A 15,250-nucleotide genomic window follows, 5' to 3' on the forward strand; every position below is an offset into this window, starting at 1 on the left:
TGGGAACCAAGGGTGTTCACCCCACTCCCAGCTCCTCCTACGGAGCCCCAGTGCAAGCTCTCATCCCCTCCCCTATCCAGGAGCTGCAGACCCTACTCCCTTCTCCTAGAAATCTTTTAATTCCTACTCTAAACCCCTTTCCACACATTCGCATCCCTTCTAAGGGCCCAAGGAGCACAGCTTCTCTCCTTTATAAGCTTACTGTGAAGACAGACCCTTCCCTCATGGCAGAGCCTCACTAGATGCACTGGAGGTCAAGTCTAAATTATCTGGCTCTTAGTCGGAACTGGCTCAACATTGAGTAAATATAGGGATCAGGTGGTATTCTCCTAGGAAAAATACCATACAAATTAAATGATCACTTACCCATCATTTATAAAGAGAACTTAACAGCCTTCATAATGTCATGGCAATTGATTCTTAGAACAGCCTTTGAAATACGCAGGAAAGATGAGAACCCAGATTTTATAGTAGCTTCTTCCTATATATAGGAAGAAGCTGAGGCTCAAAACGTTGAATGACTTGATTCAATGTCCCACAAGTAGTGAAATGGAAAGACCGAGGTTTATAACTCAGACCTTCTAAGTTTTAAGCCCTCCTTCTTCTAAACTACCTGGCCTCTCTTCTCAGTGTTGAGTCCCAAGAGAAGTTATTTTTTATAGAACTCAATACCCCCTCTTCTTTCTAATGCTTTACTGTTCCACTGGGTGGGCAGGAAGACTGTGCTGAGTTTATATCTTTTGTTCTCTGGGTTCTTTCTAGGGACAGCATTTCTTGCTTTATTTACCAGTCTTCAACATTGTAAGCGAGGCGACTTTCAAGTCGACTATCGCTTTAAGGGTCCAGCCCGGAACCTGGCACACTGTCCACCTTCTCCCCAGCAGCTGGGGCCTCACCTGGGTTAATGATAGAGCCCTGGGGCTGGGGGATGTCACACACTTGATATATCTTCACTGGGTTTATGGGCACCTCCTTGGTGCCGTCGTACATCAGGTTGAATTCCCTGCTCTTGTTGAGCGCACAGCGGAGCTGGGCCTTCCATTTAGCTGGGTCGGGGTCGTCCACCCCTTCCTGGTACTTCCCCTGTCTCCACAGCCCAGGCCTGAGGGATAGGAAACCGCAGTGCGTGCCTGCTTATTGCCCAGAAACACTGGAAAGTGTGCCCGCCCTCCCTCATACAGACACAGATACACACAGCCCTGCCTGACCGCCCCATCACCCCAACTCCAATTTACAGAGACTGCAGCAGAAAACACCACGCTGGGGACCAGGCAAGGCAGGGCCTGAGACAAATTAAGCCAAATGCAAATACAGTATTTTAAAAAGAGGAGCCTCATCTCAAGTGCTTGTGCCAGCAGCATCTGTCGAGACTACAATGGCCTTAATGAAGGGTTGAAAATAAAGAAAAATCTGGAACAAGTATACACCAAAATACTAATGGTAACTTTTGGATAGCAAGACTTCAGGTAATTTTGTTTTGTTTTGCTTGCCTTATTTTTTTTTCACATGAATTGCTTATATAATAAGAAGAGAAAGGGAGGTGGCGTATGATATGAAGAATTTAGGCTTGCTGTTCCCTCTCCCTTCAGTCTTTAATCTGATGCACAAATAACTGTTGAAACCAAGTACCTTTAGGAGTAGCAGCCCATAGGAGGGCAGGAAGCACGCTCTGGGGGTTCAGCTGGCCTCAGTGCGAGGCTGAGGGCCTCAAGTCCTAATAAACTCACACCACCTGCCTTTCCCTGCTTCCTCAAACTCCCACATTGGGAACATTTTGCTGGGAACACCAGGGGCTGGTGGCCTGGGCCAAAACCAGTGGGGCCCCGCCTCTCTGGTTTTCAATTTCCAGGTCTAACAGGCATTTATGTGTCTGTTCACGGGATATCAGCCCTCCCCCACTGTTAACGTATCTCAGATGTCTACACTTTCTTCAGGGCTGTGACGTACGTGCTGGTGCAGAAAAGGGGGATGTCTTTTGCAGAGGACTCAAGATCAAGAGAACGAGATGGACCGGCCAGACTGCTCCCACTTGATGTTAGGAAGATAAGGTGGCCGTGTAGTTAGAATTCTGCAGGGGAACATAGCCTATAGAGTCTATGGGTTTGCGGATCCACAACTTTTATTTTTTCAGTAATGCCAACCAAGCTCATAAGAGACTGACATATAATCCAGAATGCCAGTCTACTCGTTTTCAAAGGGGGATAAAGCTGGTCAGTGACCAGCATGGTTAAGTCCAATAACCTGGACATAACCATGTATGATCTCAACCAGTAACTCCTGTATCTGGTTTCTAATGACAATTCCAAGAACATAAGACCCACTCAACATTTAAATCCAAATTTTCAGATGACTCCAAAGCTAAATGGAAATGATTTGATATTGAACTCTAAATCTGCATTATCTAGACTATCTCTTACCCAGTTGGGTAACCCAGAATCGACAGTAAAAGGCTCCTGCTTTCCCAAAAATCACAGGGCGTAAGAATGAAAAGCACTGGAAAGGCAAGACCCCCAGTGAATTTGCAAAGCTGCTCTTGTGTCTTTTTCTTTTTGACCTTGAAGCCAGGAGAAATTCTAAAAATACAAATGTATTCATTTTTAAAACTTGACTTTACTATTGTTCAGATCCCCAAGCCTACAAAAATAATTTTATTTTTTAAAAAATGCTCCCTGCCCCAAAGGAGTTTACAATCCCTTAAAGGAGACAGATGAGTCCACAGATCAGAAATACAGATACTATGTGAACACCAGTAAAACTGCCTAATCCATAAAGAGTCGGGGGGTAGGTATGGTTGGCCAAGTTTATCAGAATTTATGATTCTAGGGCTGCATCTTGAACATGGGTAGAAGTTAACCAGGTGAGAAGCGTGGGTCACGATACTCTAAGCAGAAGAAGCTTTATGGGCAAAGGCAGAGGCTGAAAAGCACAGTGCTTAGGGGACCTACAAGCAGTTCAGCTTGCGTGGAGGCAGCATGAGATCAAAGTCTGGGCTTGTAAGTAGGAACCATGCCAAGGGGTTTGGACCTGATTCTTAGAACACTGAGAACCACTGAGAGATTTAAGCAGGTTGTGATGTGATCAGATTTAAGTTTTAGAAAGAACCCTCTAGCTGCAGGACTGAAAAGGGTTTGAAGGGAGGCAAGGCATGAAGATAACACATAGTCTCTATATAATCCATATAATAGTGTCACTAGGGTCTGAACTAAGGAGGTGGCAGTAGGGATAGAGGATACAGGTAACGAACGAGCCGTTAAAGACGCTGACTTGACAAAGCTTGATGATGAACTGATTCCTTGAAGAAGGTGAGAGAGAAATCAAGGATGATTCCCTGGTTTAGGGTTTGGGAGACTGGGTGGGTGGTGATGCTGGCCACTGAGATAGGAGCAGGTTTAGAAAGATGATTTCCCTTTGGAAATGTCGGATTTCAAATGCCTGTGGAAGGCCTAGGGGAGAATGCCCAGCATGCCCAGGGCAGTTTTTTATCCCCACTCACCTCTCACATCACCTGAGGGACTCTCCCTGCCTGCCTCCAGCCTGGAAGAAGGTCCACCAGATTACTGACATCTCTGCCCTGTGGGCAAGGACCAATTTCTTTTCATTTCTGTATCCCGGCTCAGGCTTTAGCACACAGTAGGTCAACGTGTATTTGTTGAATTGCCTCAAATTTACAGAAATACACTTCTTGGGGAATGAATAAGTTGCTATTACGGATGGAAGGCCAGAAAAACAGCTATGAGCAGAAGGCCAAGGAGACACTGCAGAAAGTGCTGGAGGAGAAAATGCGTGCAGGACAGCAACTGCAGAGCAAACAGGTGTGGGGATGCTCCATAATCCTTGGGGCTGGGAACCCTGGGGCAGTCTGGGTGGCAAGGGAGCCAGCTGCACAACCCCCTGGAACCCCCAAGGCACCACCCTCTCCTCTGATCTCCCTCAGCGGTCCCTGGCCCTGGCCGAGCACAAGTGTGAAGAGTGGAAGAGCCAGTACGAGAGCCACCCCCAGCATGCAACTGTCCCCTACCCTGCCAGCCCAGTAATCATGAATGCCGTCTTCCTTCTCTTTTTTACAATGTGGTACATATGGATTTCTTTTGAATGAGATTTAACCAGCTTTTCAACCTTTCTTCTTTCTAACAATATCAGTACTCTCTGACTCTCCAAATGCGCCTTTTAAAGTTGATTTAATTTATGGAAAAATCACCCTTCATACTTTCCCTTTCTTTTTTAAACCTCCCCATGGTAGTGTAATGTAGTAGAAGGAGATTTGGCCTGGGAGCTTGGACACCAGGGTTCTAGCTGCAGTAACCCACAGTTACACACGTTATATTATTAAAGAAAAAAGTAACTTACAGAAATGTATGAGGCCATTATGCACATACACACAAATATATATTCACTCATATATCCATAAAAAAGTAGTCTGGAAGGTTCTATAAAATGTTAAAGGTGTTCACCCCAGGGTGGAGGAGATATATGTTAACTATATTACCCTCTTAAATTTTTACAGTAAATGTATATTACTTTTATAATTTAAAAAGCCAAACTTTTCATTTTTAAAAACCTAAAACATGAAAGAAAACTGGAAAACCAACAAAATTAAAACAATCCCTAAGTCTGAGGCAACGATTTTTTTATCCGAGTACAAGTGATGAATGAAAATACTAAGAATGGTGTGTGACACCTTAAAGTATAGAAAAAAATACAGTAAGGCAAGTAGGCATTAAGATAATAGAATATAAAAAGTTACCCAGATATATTCAGACAACGGACTACTATTCCAGTAATAAAAAGAAATGAATTACTAATATGAGCTACACGGATGAGTCACAACAACATGAGGAGCCAAAGAAGCCACGTGCAAAAGGGTACTTGTTGTATGCTTCCATTCATATGAATTTCTAGAATAGGAAACACTAATACATAGTGAAAGAAAGCATGTCAGTGGTTGCCTGATGCCAGGCCTGGGAAACTGACTGTAAAAGGACAAGAAGGAACTTTTTGCAGGTATTGGAAGTGTTCTGTATCTTGACTTTGGCGATGACAATATAGATATACACATTTGTCAAGACTTATCAAATTACATGCTTAGAACGGGTACACCTTGTTGAATGTAATTCATACTTCAATAAAGTTGATTTTAATGTTAAATTAAAAAGTCACCTATGGGTGGGCTTCCCTGGTGGCGCAGTGGTTAAGAATCCGCCTGCCAATGCAGGGGACACGGGTTCGAGCCCTGGTCCGGGAAGATCCCACATGCTGCGGAGCAACTAAGCCCGAGTGCCACAACTACTGAGCCTGCGTGCCTAGAGCCCATGCTCTGCAACAAGAGAAGCCACCGCCATGAGAAGCCCGCGCACCGCAACGAAGAGTAGCCCCCGCTCCCTGTAACTAGAGAAAGGCCACGTGCAGCAATGAAGACCCAACACAGCCAAAAATAAAATAAAACAAAAAATAAATTAATTAAACAAAAAAACAGCAAACCATTTAAAAAAAAAAAAAAGTCACCTATGGGGACTTCCCTGGTGGCACAGTGGTTAAGAATTCGCCTGCTAATGCAGGGGACGTGGTTTCAAGCCCTAGTCTGGGGAGATCCCACATGCCGCCGAGCAACTAAGCCCGTGCGCCACAACTACAGAGCCTGTGCTCTAGAGCCCGTGTGCCACAACTACCGAAGCCCACGTGCCTAGAGCCCATGCTCCACAACAAGAGAAGCCACCACAGTGAGAAGCCGGTGCACTGCAACAAAGACACAATGCAGCCCAAAATAAATTAATTAATAATAATTTAAGGGCCTCCCTGGTGGCGCAGTGGTTGAGAGTCCGCCTGCCGATGCAGGGGATACGGGTTCGTGCCCCGGTCTGGGAGGATCCCATATGCCGTGGAGCGGCTGGGCCCGTGAGCCATGGCCGCTGAGCCTGCGCATCCGGAGCCTGTGCTCCGCAACGGGAGAGGCCACAACAGTGAGAGGCCCGCGTATGGAAAAAAAAAAAAAAATAATTTAAAAAACAGTAGTCACCTAGATGTCTGAGCAAGACAGAGTCCCTTTAAGCTTTCAGTCCCAGCTCTTCTCTGAAGCCTCCCCTCATTCACCCTGGCAGCATGTGACCACTTTGCATCTCTTTAACAACTTATATTTATCGGTTCCATTCAGATTTGATGCTTGAAAAGTTTTGTATATTTTATGTCTATCTTCCATTCAACTTGGTTCCTCTAAGGCAGGAACAATAATCTCTTTCATAAATTGAGACCATTACAAAAACAGAATTATGTTCCCTTTCCTCCCAATCAGGGGAATTTGAAGTAGGATTGATGAAATCCTGGAAATCATAAGCAAAAATGTCATTTCTGCATTTTTATGGCCACAGGGTCCTGTGTTTTCATCAGATTCTGGAAGATATCACAGAGCCCAACAATGTTAAGAACCTCTGCTTTGAATCCATGTGCTTTCACTCAGCTCTGTGGTACAAGGCACCCTGCCCCTGGGGCAATCTGTCTGTGGTCCCTGCAAAGATGATAAACCCACATCAAAGACACTCACTCTTCTGCATGTCAGTGGACTCTACTGCCATCTCTTCCTCCACAATGACGTCACTATCGCCATCTTCAAGATTCATTTCTGTCTCATCTAGAACACTGTCTTCTTCCTCTTCCTCCTCCTCATCTTCCTTGGAGACATCCTTTAATGTGGCAAGTAGTCTGTTGTAACCAGAAACTTGTTCTGGTTCACTCTATGCTTCACTTTCAGAACTTGAAGTATCTATAAACTCTCTGACTAAAAGGAAAATGGGGATTTTAAAAACAAAAATTATACTGTTCTTGTTGCTACCCCACGACTACCATCAGGTCCACAGTGGAACCAAGTTCAGACTTTTCTAGATAAAAACTAGCTTTTCTGCAAATACGCAGTCCTATCTATTCAACCAAACCTAGCACCAAATTTGTTTAAAACAGCTAATCTAGCTATGATTCTAGAAGCGCTTCCTCTTCTTTGAACTGCTCATGTTCCACATGGGAAGACAGCAAACTAAACACATGGAGCTTTAGGTTATAAGGCGATCTAACCTATGTGTCAGACATTTGGCACCTTTAAAGGAGCAACAGGAAAACTTACAACAAAAAAGTGTAGTTTATTTCTGAGTCTGTGGTAATGAAATAAGACCTTTGATGATTTTGCACTCTATTTTATGTTAAGCAAACACGACATTCCCTCTTAGGATTCACCAAGAGCCCTCTGGTAAGCCTCCTTAACAGGCTAATCTCTCAGGACAGTTTCATACTCTATACTATGTTAGTTATCACAATGGCATTTTAACAGACATCTGCACTTAAAACTAAGCAATATTACTAAAGTATAGCTTACATCTAAAATCAAAGAGAGTGGAAATGTAGCCAAACTTTAGTACCATATATAATCTTAAAAGTAACAGTCCAGAATCTACTATCATAAAGAAGGTATAAAGCATTACCAGTTGACAAGTCTGTGGTTTTGCTTCCTTTCTGGAAACCCTGAGAAGAAACAGGCAATGTTAAACTTTAACTACTAGTATGTAGCAATTAGGAAAAGTCTAATGATACAACTTTAAATGAACATGGCAGACTATACCGTTATAAATACATTATATCTATTGTCAAGTAAAAACTCCATATGCATTTGGACAGGTTTTGGAAGGATATGCCAAATAGATAATAAGAGACGAATGAAAAAGTCTAACAAGACCACATGACAAATACTACAGTCACACAGTAACAGGCTCTCATCCAAAAGATGGGAAATTTTGGCAAATAAAAGCCCTCGGGGTTCACCTTTTCTAGCAAGTTTCTTAAGTAGACTATCCCTCTAACTGTTGATAAAGCAGCCCAAAGGGGTGGGATGAGCACTAAGATCATAACTGAGAGTCTGGACACTTAGAGAGGAGCCCACAACTACCCAAACATTACTTTCCTCATGGTCATTGAATAGATAGGTGATGTCGAGGGTCCCAAGCAATTCTTTTTTTTTTTTTTTTTTTTTTTTTGCGCTACGCGGGCCTCTTGTTGTGGCCTCTCCCGTTGCGGAGCACAGGCTCCGGACGCGCAGGCTCAGCGGCCATGGCCCACGGGCCCAGCCGCTCTGCGGCATGTGGGATCCTCCCAGACCGGGGCACGAACCCGTGTCCCCTGCATTGGCAGGTAGACTCTCAACCACTGCGCCACCAGGGAAGCCCCCAAGCAATTCTTTTTTTATTTTTTTTAACTTCTTTAATTTATTTATTTTTGCCTGCTATGGGTCTTCGTTGCTGCGCCCGGGCTTTCTCTAGTTGCGGCGAGAGGTGGCTTCTCTTGTTGCGGAGCAGGGGCTCTAGGCTCGCGGGCATCAGTAGTTGCACCACCCTGGCTCAGTAGTTGTGGCTCGCGGGCTCTGGAGTGCAGGCTCAATAGTTGTGGCGCACGGGCTTACTTGCACCGCGGCATGTGGGATCTTCCCGGACCAGGGCTCGAACCCCTGTCCCCTCCGTTGGCAGGCGGATTCTTAACCACTGCGCCACCAGGGAAGCCCCCAAGCAATTCTTTAAAAACATAGAAAACGAACACAAGCTTATAAAATCTCTGCCCAGTCGCCACACAGGAGGCGTGCCGTCTAGCATCAAACTACAGGCTCAACAAAGGGTAGGAAGACCGGCGAAGAACCCCATCTCAGGCGGGAAGCCGCCAGGATCCCCGGGCGAGCTAGGCCGGCGCCGGGGCAGCGTGGCACGCGGCGGGAGCTGCCCTGTCACTACCCCCGGGGCACCGGCGGACCAAACGCGGGGACACGCGGGCTCCCACCGGGAAAGGACGCCGGCAGCGCCGGTCCCAGCCTCGCCTCTCCATACCTGTCATAGAAGGGATGCTCCTCGCCGAAATCCCTTAGATGCTTCTTCTGCTTTTTAGTTAGGGAGTTGAGCAGCTGGCTCTGGCTCCGGCTCCGGCTCCGGCTCCCGCGTTTGACCATGGGGAAGACGTCAAGTCAGCCAACCTCCAAGAATCGCGTTTTTCACCTGGAAGTCGTCTCGTCAACCCACTCACGCGGGATTGCCAACGGCGCTTTACGGCGGAAGCAGGGTGCCATAAAGCAGACCCGCTTTACGTCGCGCTTGTACGACAGGCGTGGCTGTGAGAATCAGCCTGCATAAACGTGTAGTAACTGAGATGGTTGAATGCAGTGCCTTTGTATTATGCCATAATACAAATACCAACTAACATTTAAGGCTGCCGGTGCATCTCAATTCATCCTCACAACAGTAAACAAATAGGCCTTGTTAATAAGCCTGATATTGGAGATGAGAAAGCTGATGCTTACAAAAGGTTACACACACACTAGCAAGAGAGGAGATGGAAACCTAGTTCTCTCTGATGCGGCCACAGGCTTTTCCCACTAGGATCTGCCACATGCGTGTGCTGTGTGAAGAATGAGGACGCAAGGCTGAGATTCCCGCCCTTACCCTACCCCCTCATTTTCTGAAAGTATTGCAAGGGCCCTTGGTAACACATCTGTTCTGGCATTTTTCATGTTATAAAAGCAAAAACACATCCAGAGAGGTAAAGTGACTTTCCTAAATCACCCGGAGAGTCGATGTTAGAGAAAGCAGTAAAACTCAATAAAGTGTCTCAAAACTGAATTGGGGCAAATTGGGATGGAAAACTTTTAAAGGGTAAGTAACTTTTCTATATCTGGGCCGTGGTGGTGGTTACACCTGGTATACAATTACCAAAATTAATCAAACTGTACCTTTGAAATTGGTACATTTTAATGCAAGTAAATAATAATCTCAATAAACAAAGAGGTAAAAACAGCGCAACTGGACTTAATACTCTAGAGACAGGCAGAGTGTGCAGGGATACTTAAAAACCACAGGATAGGGCTTCCCTGGTGGCGCAGTGGTTGAGAGTCCGCCTGCCGATGCAGGGGACGCGGGTTCGTGCCCCGGTCCGGGAAGGTCCCCCGTGCCGCGGAGCGGCTAAGCTCGTGAGCCATGGCCGCTGAGCCTGCGCGTCCGGAGCCTGGGCTCCGCAACGGGAGAGGCCACAACAGTGAGAGGCCCGCGTACCGAAAAAACAAAACAAAACAAAAACCACAGGATAAACACAGAGACACTTTTTTTCTAATAGTAACTTACAATGTCAATCATAAACCACAGAATTCACCTGAATATTTAAGGTAAAATAGGAGCCATCAAAGATAGTGTTCACTGCCTCTGCTATTAGAGGAGCGTCTGTGAGAGAATTGGAGCTTTGTCCAATACCATGTCACACCTATAGAAGTCGCACTACAACTATTAAAATCCTAGTTTTGTCATTCTGGGGACCATCTACTCCTAATTAGATTCTGGGAGCTTAGGGTGGCGTACGGAGGCAAAGGGAGGGAGTATCAAGAAAATATGCAAACAGCAGGTAGTGCCAGCAGATGGCCCAGCCAAGGAACCCAGAAACAAACAGACATGTGTCTTCTGTCTCATTTCAAGATAAAAAGTACAGTCACTTACGTAAACAAAAGGCTGCTTGCAAATGTCATCATACATACTAAGGCACTAACCACAGTATAACCTGGCTATGACAATAAAGTCATACAATGTTTTTTCTCCTCCCACCCTATTCCAAGTGCCACAGCTTCCCTCCCCAGAGGCAACCAGTTTCTTGGTGTTCTTCCAGAGATCTGCTATAAAAAGCTATACTCTTGAGCACTTGATGTGACTCTTTACTCTCTCCTGCTTTCCATGTCATTGTAGTCCTATGGACAGGTCTAGACTGTTCCCAGGTTCAGACACAACTGTGCCCTAGCTCCACCCAAGTGCTCTCATCATTGGCTCACTGAGCCCGCTTCTGAAAATATTTATATTAGCCTTTGACAACATAAAAGGGGATGCTTTGTGAAATTTTAACCTGAGAGTTCGGAATTGAAACATATTTTTCATGCCTCCAGTGAAAGTTCTCTTAGTAAAACCCACACAAAGAAGATGCATGTGCCAACTAGTGAAGGCCCTGGGAAAATTGTAATAAAGGCAAAATTTGTTCTTCCCTTTCTTCTTCTCACGCTCAGCCCTTCCTTTTCCCTCCTGCAGGGTTGTCTTTGCCCTTTGCCCTCAGGGACTCAGTATTTTCAGGGGTAAAAACAATCCAGGAAATAATCTTTTATACTAGTTTGTAAAGAGAGGCTGATGAATTAATGTTACTTGGGTATTTTCAATTCGGGGAGACTCCCTAGGATAACGATCTCAAGGGGTGGGAGGGGGGTGGCTGTCCCTTAAGACAAGATGGTCAGAGTATTCAGAAAAGTGTTAGTTTTTCTTTATTAAAAACTTTTTCTTTGGAAAATTTCAAGTATATACAAAAGTAGACAAAACAGTATAATACACTCCCATGTTCCCATCCCTCGGCTTCAATGCAAGGTATGCCCACCCACTACCCCTAACTCCCGCCCCTGTATTATTTTTGAAGCAAATCCCAGACATTGTATTATTTTATCTGTAAATATTTATTTCTAAATATCTAAAAGATAAGGGTTCTTTCTTTAACATAGCTACAATGGCACTATTTCACCTAAAAAAAAGATGATAACAATTATTTAATATCATCATGTAACCAGTCAGTATTCAGATTTCTGATTGTCTCATAAATGTCGTCTTTTTTTTTTTTTTACACTGTCAGTTGAACATGTTCTGCTGTTCTCTGTGTCTCTCGCGAATACATTGTGGGATTTAGAACTTTGATCAGATTTCATTATAGCTGATATTTTAGACTTCCATCAGGAGGCGTATACCGTCTGGTTGTCTTTCATTTTGTGATGTTACCAGTCATTGGTAGTCAATGTCTAAATTCGTGAATTCATTAGAGGTCACATTCTAATTCTATCATGAGGTGATATTCTAATTCTATCATTTCTTCTTCACTTACTTGCTGGACTATTTCTATGAAAGCAAGCTTTTCCTTCCCCTAAATTTTGCTTACCCAGTGGTACTGTTTGTATAGGAAAAGCAGAAGAAATGCTTGATTCTCTCCCTTCATTTACTAATTTTCAACACAAGGAGTCAATTCACTGGATCTTCTCATGTTGACCAATCAAGTTTTTTTTTTTAATTTTTAGTATCATTATGAACTCATGGAATTATACAAATTGATGTGTTTTAATCCCTTGCAAGTATTATGGTGTACGTGATTTGAAAGAGCATATTTGACATATAGTGATGTATTTGAAAAGACAAACTATGTCCTAATACAAACCACAGAAAGTAAACAGGAGTCTATCTGAGATTCTCAACAGAGCAGGGATGGGAAGGTGGGGAAGGAGCACAATTTGAGGATACAGATCAGATGCTGGGGAAGTTTGAGTTTTGAAATTTATGTGATAATATAAGTGGTAACAAGGGCACATGTGTTCAAGATATGTTGACAGGGAGCCATAAATAATCCAAAGGTATGACTCTCTAATTATGAAAGCTCCGACACCTCAGCTACTGATCTGGGAAGATTCTGGGGAAGGTGTGTGTGCACCCACACATCTGTCTCCTCCTAGATGCCTCAAATCAGACAGTCTCCTCCACCACATGTATGCATACATGACTGTATACACCCCAAAGCCATCCAGCCTCTTCCTGAGAGTGCTGGCAGAAATCAGTCTCTCGCTACCTGTATAATGAAATGAGCTTGTTTATTCATTAAAAAAAATGTACTAAACACCACGTGCCAGGTGCTGTGCTAGTAGTTGAGGCTGGGGGAAAGAATAAGATCCATTCCAGCCTCTTCAAGGAGCCCTCAGCCTCATCCAGGTATGGATAAGTATGCAGACTCTTACGATACACTGTGATAAATGCTAAACTGATAGATGCTGGGTGCTAAGGAAGCAGCTCAGTCAGAGTTTTGGTGCTGCTGGGGGTTGGGGGCCGGTGGGGGAGGGTCATCTGCTGCCTTTGAGCGTTTGTCAGCCTGTCACGCTCATTGAACATCGGTATTGAACTTGAGATTAATCTAGATTCTAGATTTTAGGCTGTATGAGTTGTTTCAGCTGACTTCATGAACAGCATGTGTGTGTGTTCAAGACAGGGTATGAGGGATATAGGGCAACAGGAAATTAGAGAGCTGGGTAGTCATCGGATTCCACAGCGTTTATTGTGTAAGGAGCAATGAGTTTTCTAGGTGGAGCATGTTTTAGATAACGAGATTATGTCTGAAAAGAGAAAAGCTTTGTAATGTATTTCAATGCACTCTACATAACTTGAAAATGCAAAACACTATTATATATAGTGCCTACACTTTCTATTCATCTGTACCCAGAAGAACTATCCATTGTCAAACCCAGAGCCTGGCATAGAGTGACCTGTAATAATTATGTTTCCTCAAGCTTATCAGAGGTTGTTTTATATTAGGCCTAGCCTAAAACTGAAATATTTTATCAGATTATATTCACCTGACTGAGAACAAGGCTAAAATGCTACACTAGAGGGGATAAAGTTTTACCTCCCTCTCTCTAGTGGAATGTTGGTGTAACTACATTCTGTTTTTCACATTTTTCTGGCAGAGGCTTAGCAGGCAAACCTTCATTCATTTATCAAACATTTTCTAAACAGTTACCATGTTCCTGTCATAATGTTAGGCATTAATGATTTAAAAAGCTCAGACCTCAGGCTTTCCCCTTGAAAGACCTCATAGTCTAGTTGGGGGAGACAAAGCAATTAACAAATAATTATGTTGTCATGGGCTAGATTAGAAGGGTGTCTACAAAGGGTTTTAGGAACCCAGAAGATAAAGAAGCTCCTCTTGCTGCGGAGGAGAGAGGAAAGGTCATGGGGAGTTGCACAGAGGATGCACTGAGTCAGGGTTTCCTGGGAAAGAAGGTTCCAGGGAGAGGGAATAGCATGAGCAAGGTGGAAAGATGTGTTTGGAGAACTGTCTGTGGACCCTGTTGCTGAGGTGGGTGGGTGGGAGTAGAGAGGTTGGAGAGACGGACAGGTGAGGATTCAGCCAACTAAAGGCCTTGCATGCCTTGCTGGGGCATTGAGGCCCAATCCCATGTAAGGTGAGGAACCCTTAAAGGATTTCAAGCAAGGGGGTTATGTGAACCGATTTGGACTTCAGCGAAATCACAGTGATGTCTGTATGGGTGACAAGGACATTAAATCTTCCTTTCTGACGACTTCCTGGAGCAGCCGATTCGCTACTGATGCTGCCCACCTCCAAAAGACTTTGGAGACTTTTTCATGTTTTGTTTGTTTGTTTATTTGTTTTCGGTACGCAGGCCTCTCACTGTTGTGGCCTCTCCCGTTGCGGAGCCCAGGCTCCAGACGCGCAGGCTCAGCGGCCATGGCTCACGAGCTTAGCCGCTCCGCGGCACGGGGGACCTTCCCAGACCTGGGGCACGAACCCGCGTCCCCTGCATCGGCAGGCGGACTCTCAACCACTGCGCCACCAGGGAAGCCCTATCCTGTGGTTTTTAAGTATCCCTGCACACTCTGCCTGTCTCTAGAGTATTAAGTCCAGTTGCGCTGTTTTTACCTCTTTGTTTATTGAGATTATTATTTACTTGCATTAAAATGTACCAATTTCAAAGGTACAGTTTGATTAATTTTGGTAATTGTATACCAGGTGTAACCACCACCACGGCCCAGATATAGAAAAGTTACTTACCCTTTAAAAGTTTTCCATCCCAATTTGCCCCAATTCAGTTTTGAGACACTTTATTGAGTTTTACTGCTTTCTCTAACATCGACTCTCCGGGTGATTTAGGAAAGTCACTTTACCTCTCTGGATGTGTTTTTGCTTTTATAACATGAAAAATGCCAGAACAGATGTGTTACCAAGGGCCCTTGCAATACTTTCAGAAAATGAGGGGGTAGGGTAAGGGCGGGAATCTCAGCCTTGCGTCCTCATTCTTCACACAGCACACGCATGTGGCAGATCCTAGTGGGAAAAGCCTGTGGCCGCATCAGAGAGAACTAGGTTTCCATCTCCTCTCTTGCTAGTGTGTGTGTAACCTTTTGTAAGCATCAGCTTTCTCATCTCCAATATCAGGCTTATTAACAAGGCCTATTTGTTTACTGTTGTGAGGATGAATTGAGATGCACCGGCAGCCTTAAATGTTAGTTGGTATTTGTATTATGGCATAATACAAAGGCACTGCATTCAACCATCTCAGTTACTACACGTTTATGCAGGCTGATTCTCACAGCCACGCCTGTCGTACAAGCGCGACGTAAAGCGGGTCTGCTTTATGGCACCCTGCTTCCGCCGTAAAGCGCCGTTG

General features: G+C 44.5%; 1 protein-coding gene and 1 pseudogene across 3 annotated transcripts in view; both read right to left on the minus strand.

Annotated features, from left to right (window-relative positions):
• LOC309808894 (centrosomal protein of 78 kDa-like) overlaps window positions 1-15,250 on the minus strand; it is a 981,446-nt pseudogene that overhangs the window by 392,311 nt on the left and 573,885 nt on the right. The window lies entirely within an intron of this gene.
• The window catches only part of LOC309807680 (interferon regulatory factor 6-like), a 445,413-nt gene continuing 430,978 nt past the window's right edge, over window positions 816-15,250 (minus strand). Inside the window, exons 1-2 of one of the 2 annotated variants that reach the window (XR_014294613.1) lie at window positions 6,536-7,827; window positions 816-1,102 (exon numbers count right to left, since the gene is read on the minus strand). Coding sequence is in view for 1 of the 2 variants with exons in the window: in XM_082627532.1 (XP_082483658.1) it covers window positions 835-1,102; window positions 8,850-8,968 (387 nt within the window). In the remaining variant the exon portion in view is untranslated. Of the gene's footprint in view, window positions 1,103-6,535; window positions 7,828-8,849; window positions 9,061-15,250 lie in introns of those variants that run through there. The other variant, XM_082627532.1, reaches the window with a different exon arrangement.

This window comes from Mesoplodon mirus (assembly GCF_964341445.2).
Source record: "Mesoplodon mirus genome assembly, chromosome: 7".
NCBI lineage: Eukaryota > Metazoa > Chordata > Mammalia > Artiodactyla > Ziphiidae > Mesoplodon > Mesoplodon mirus.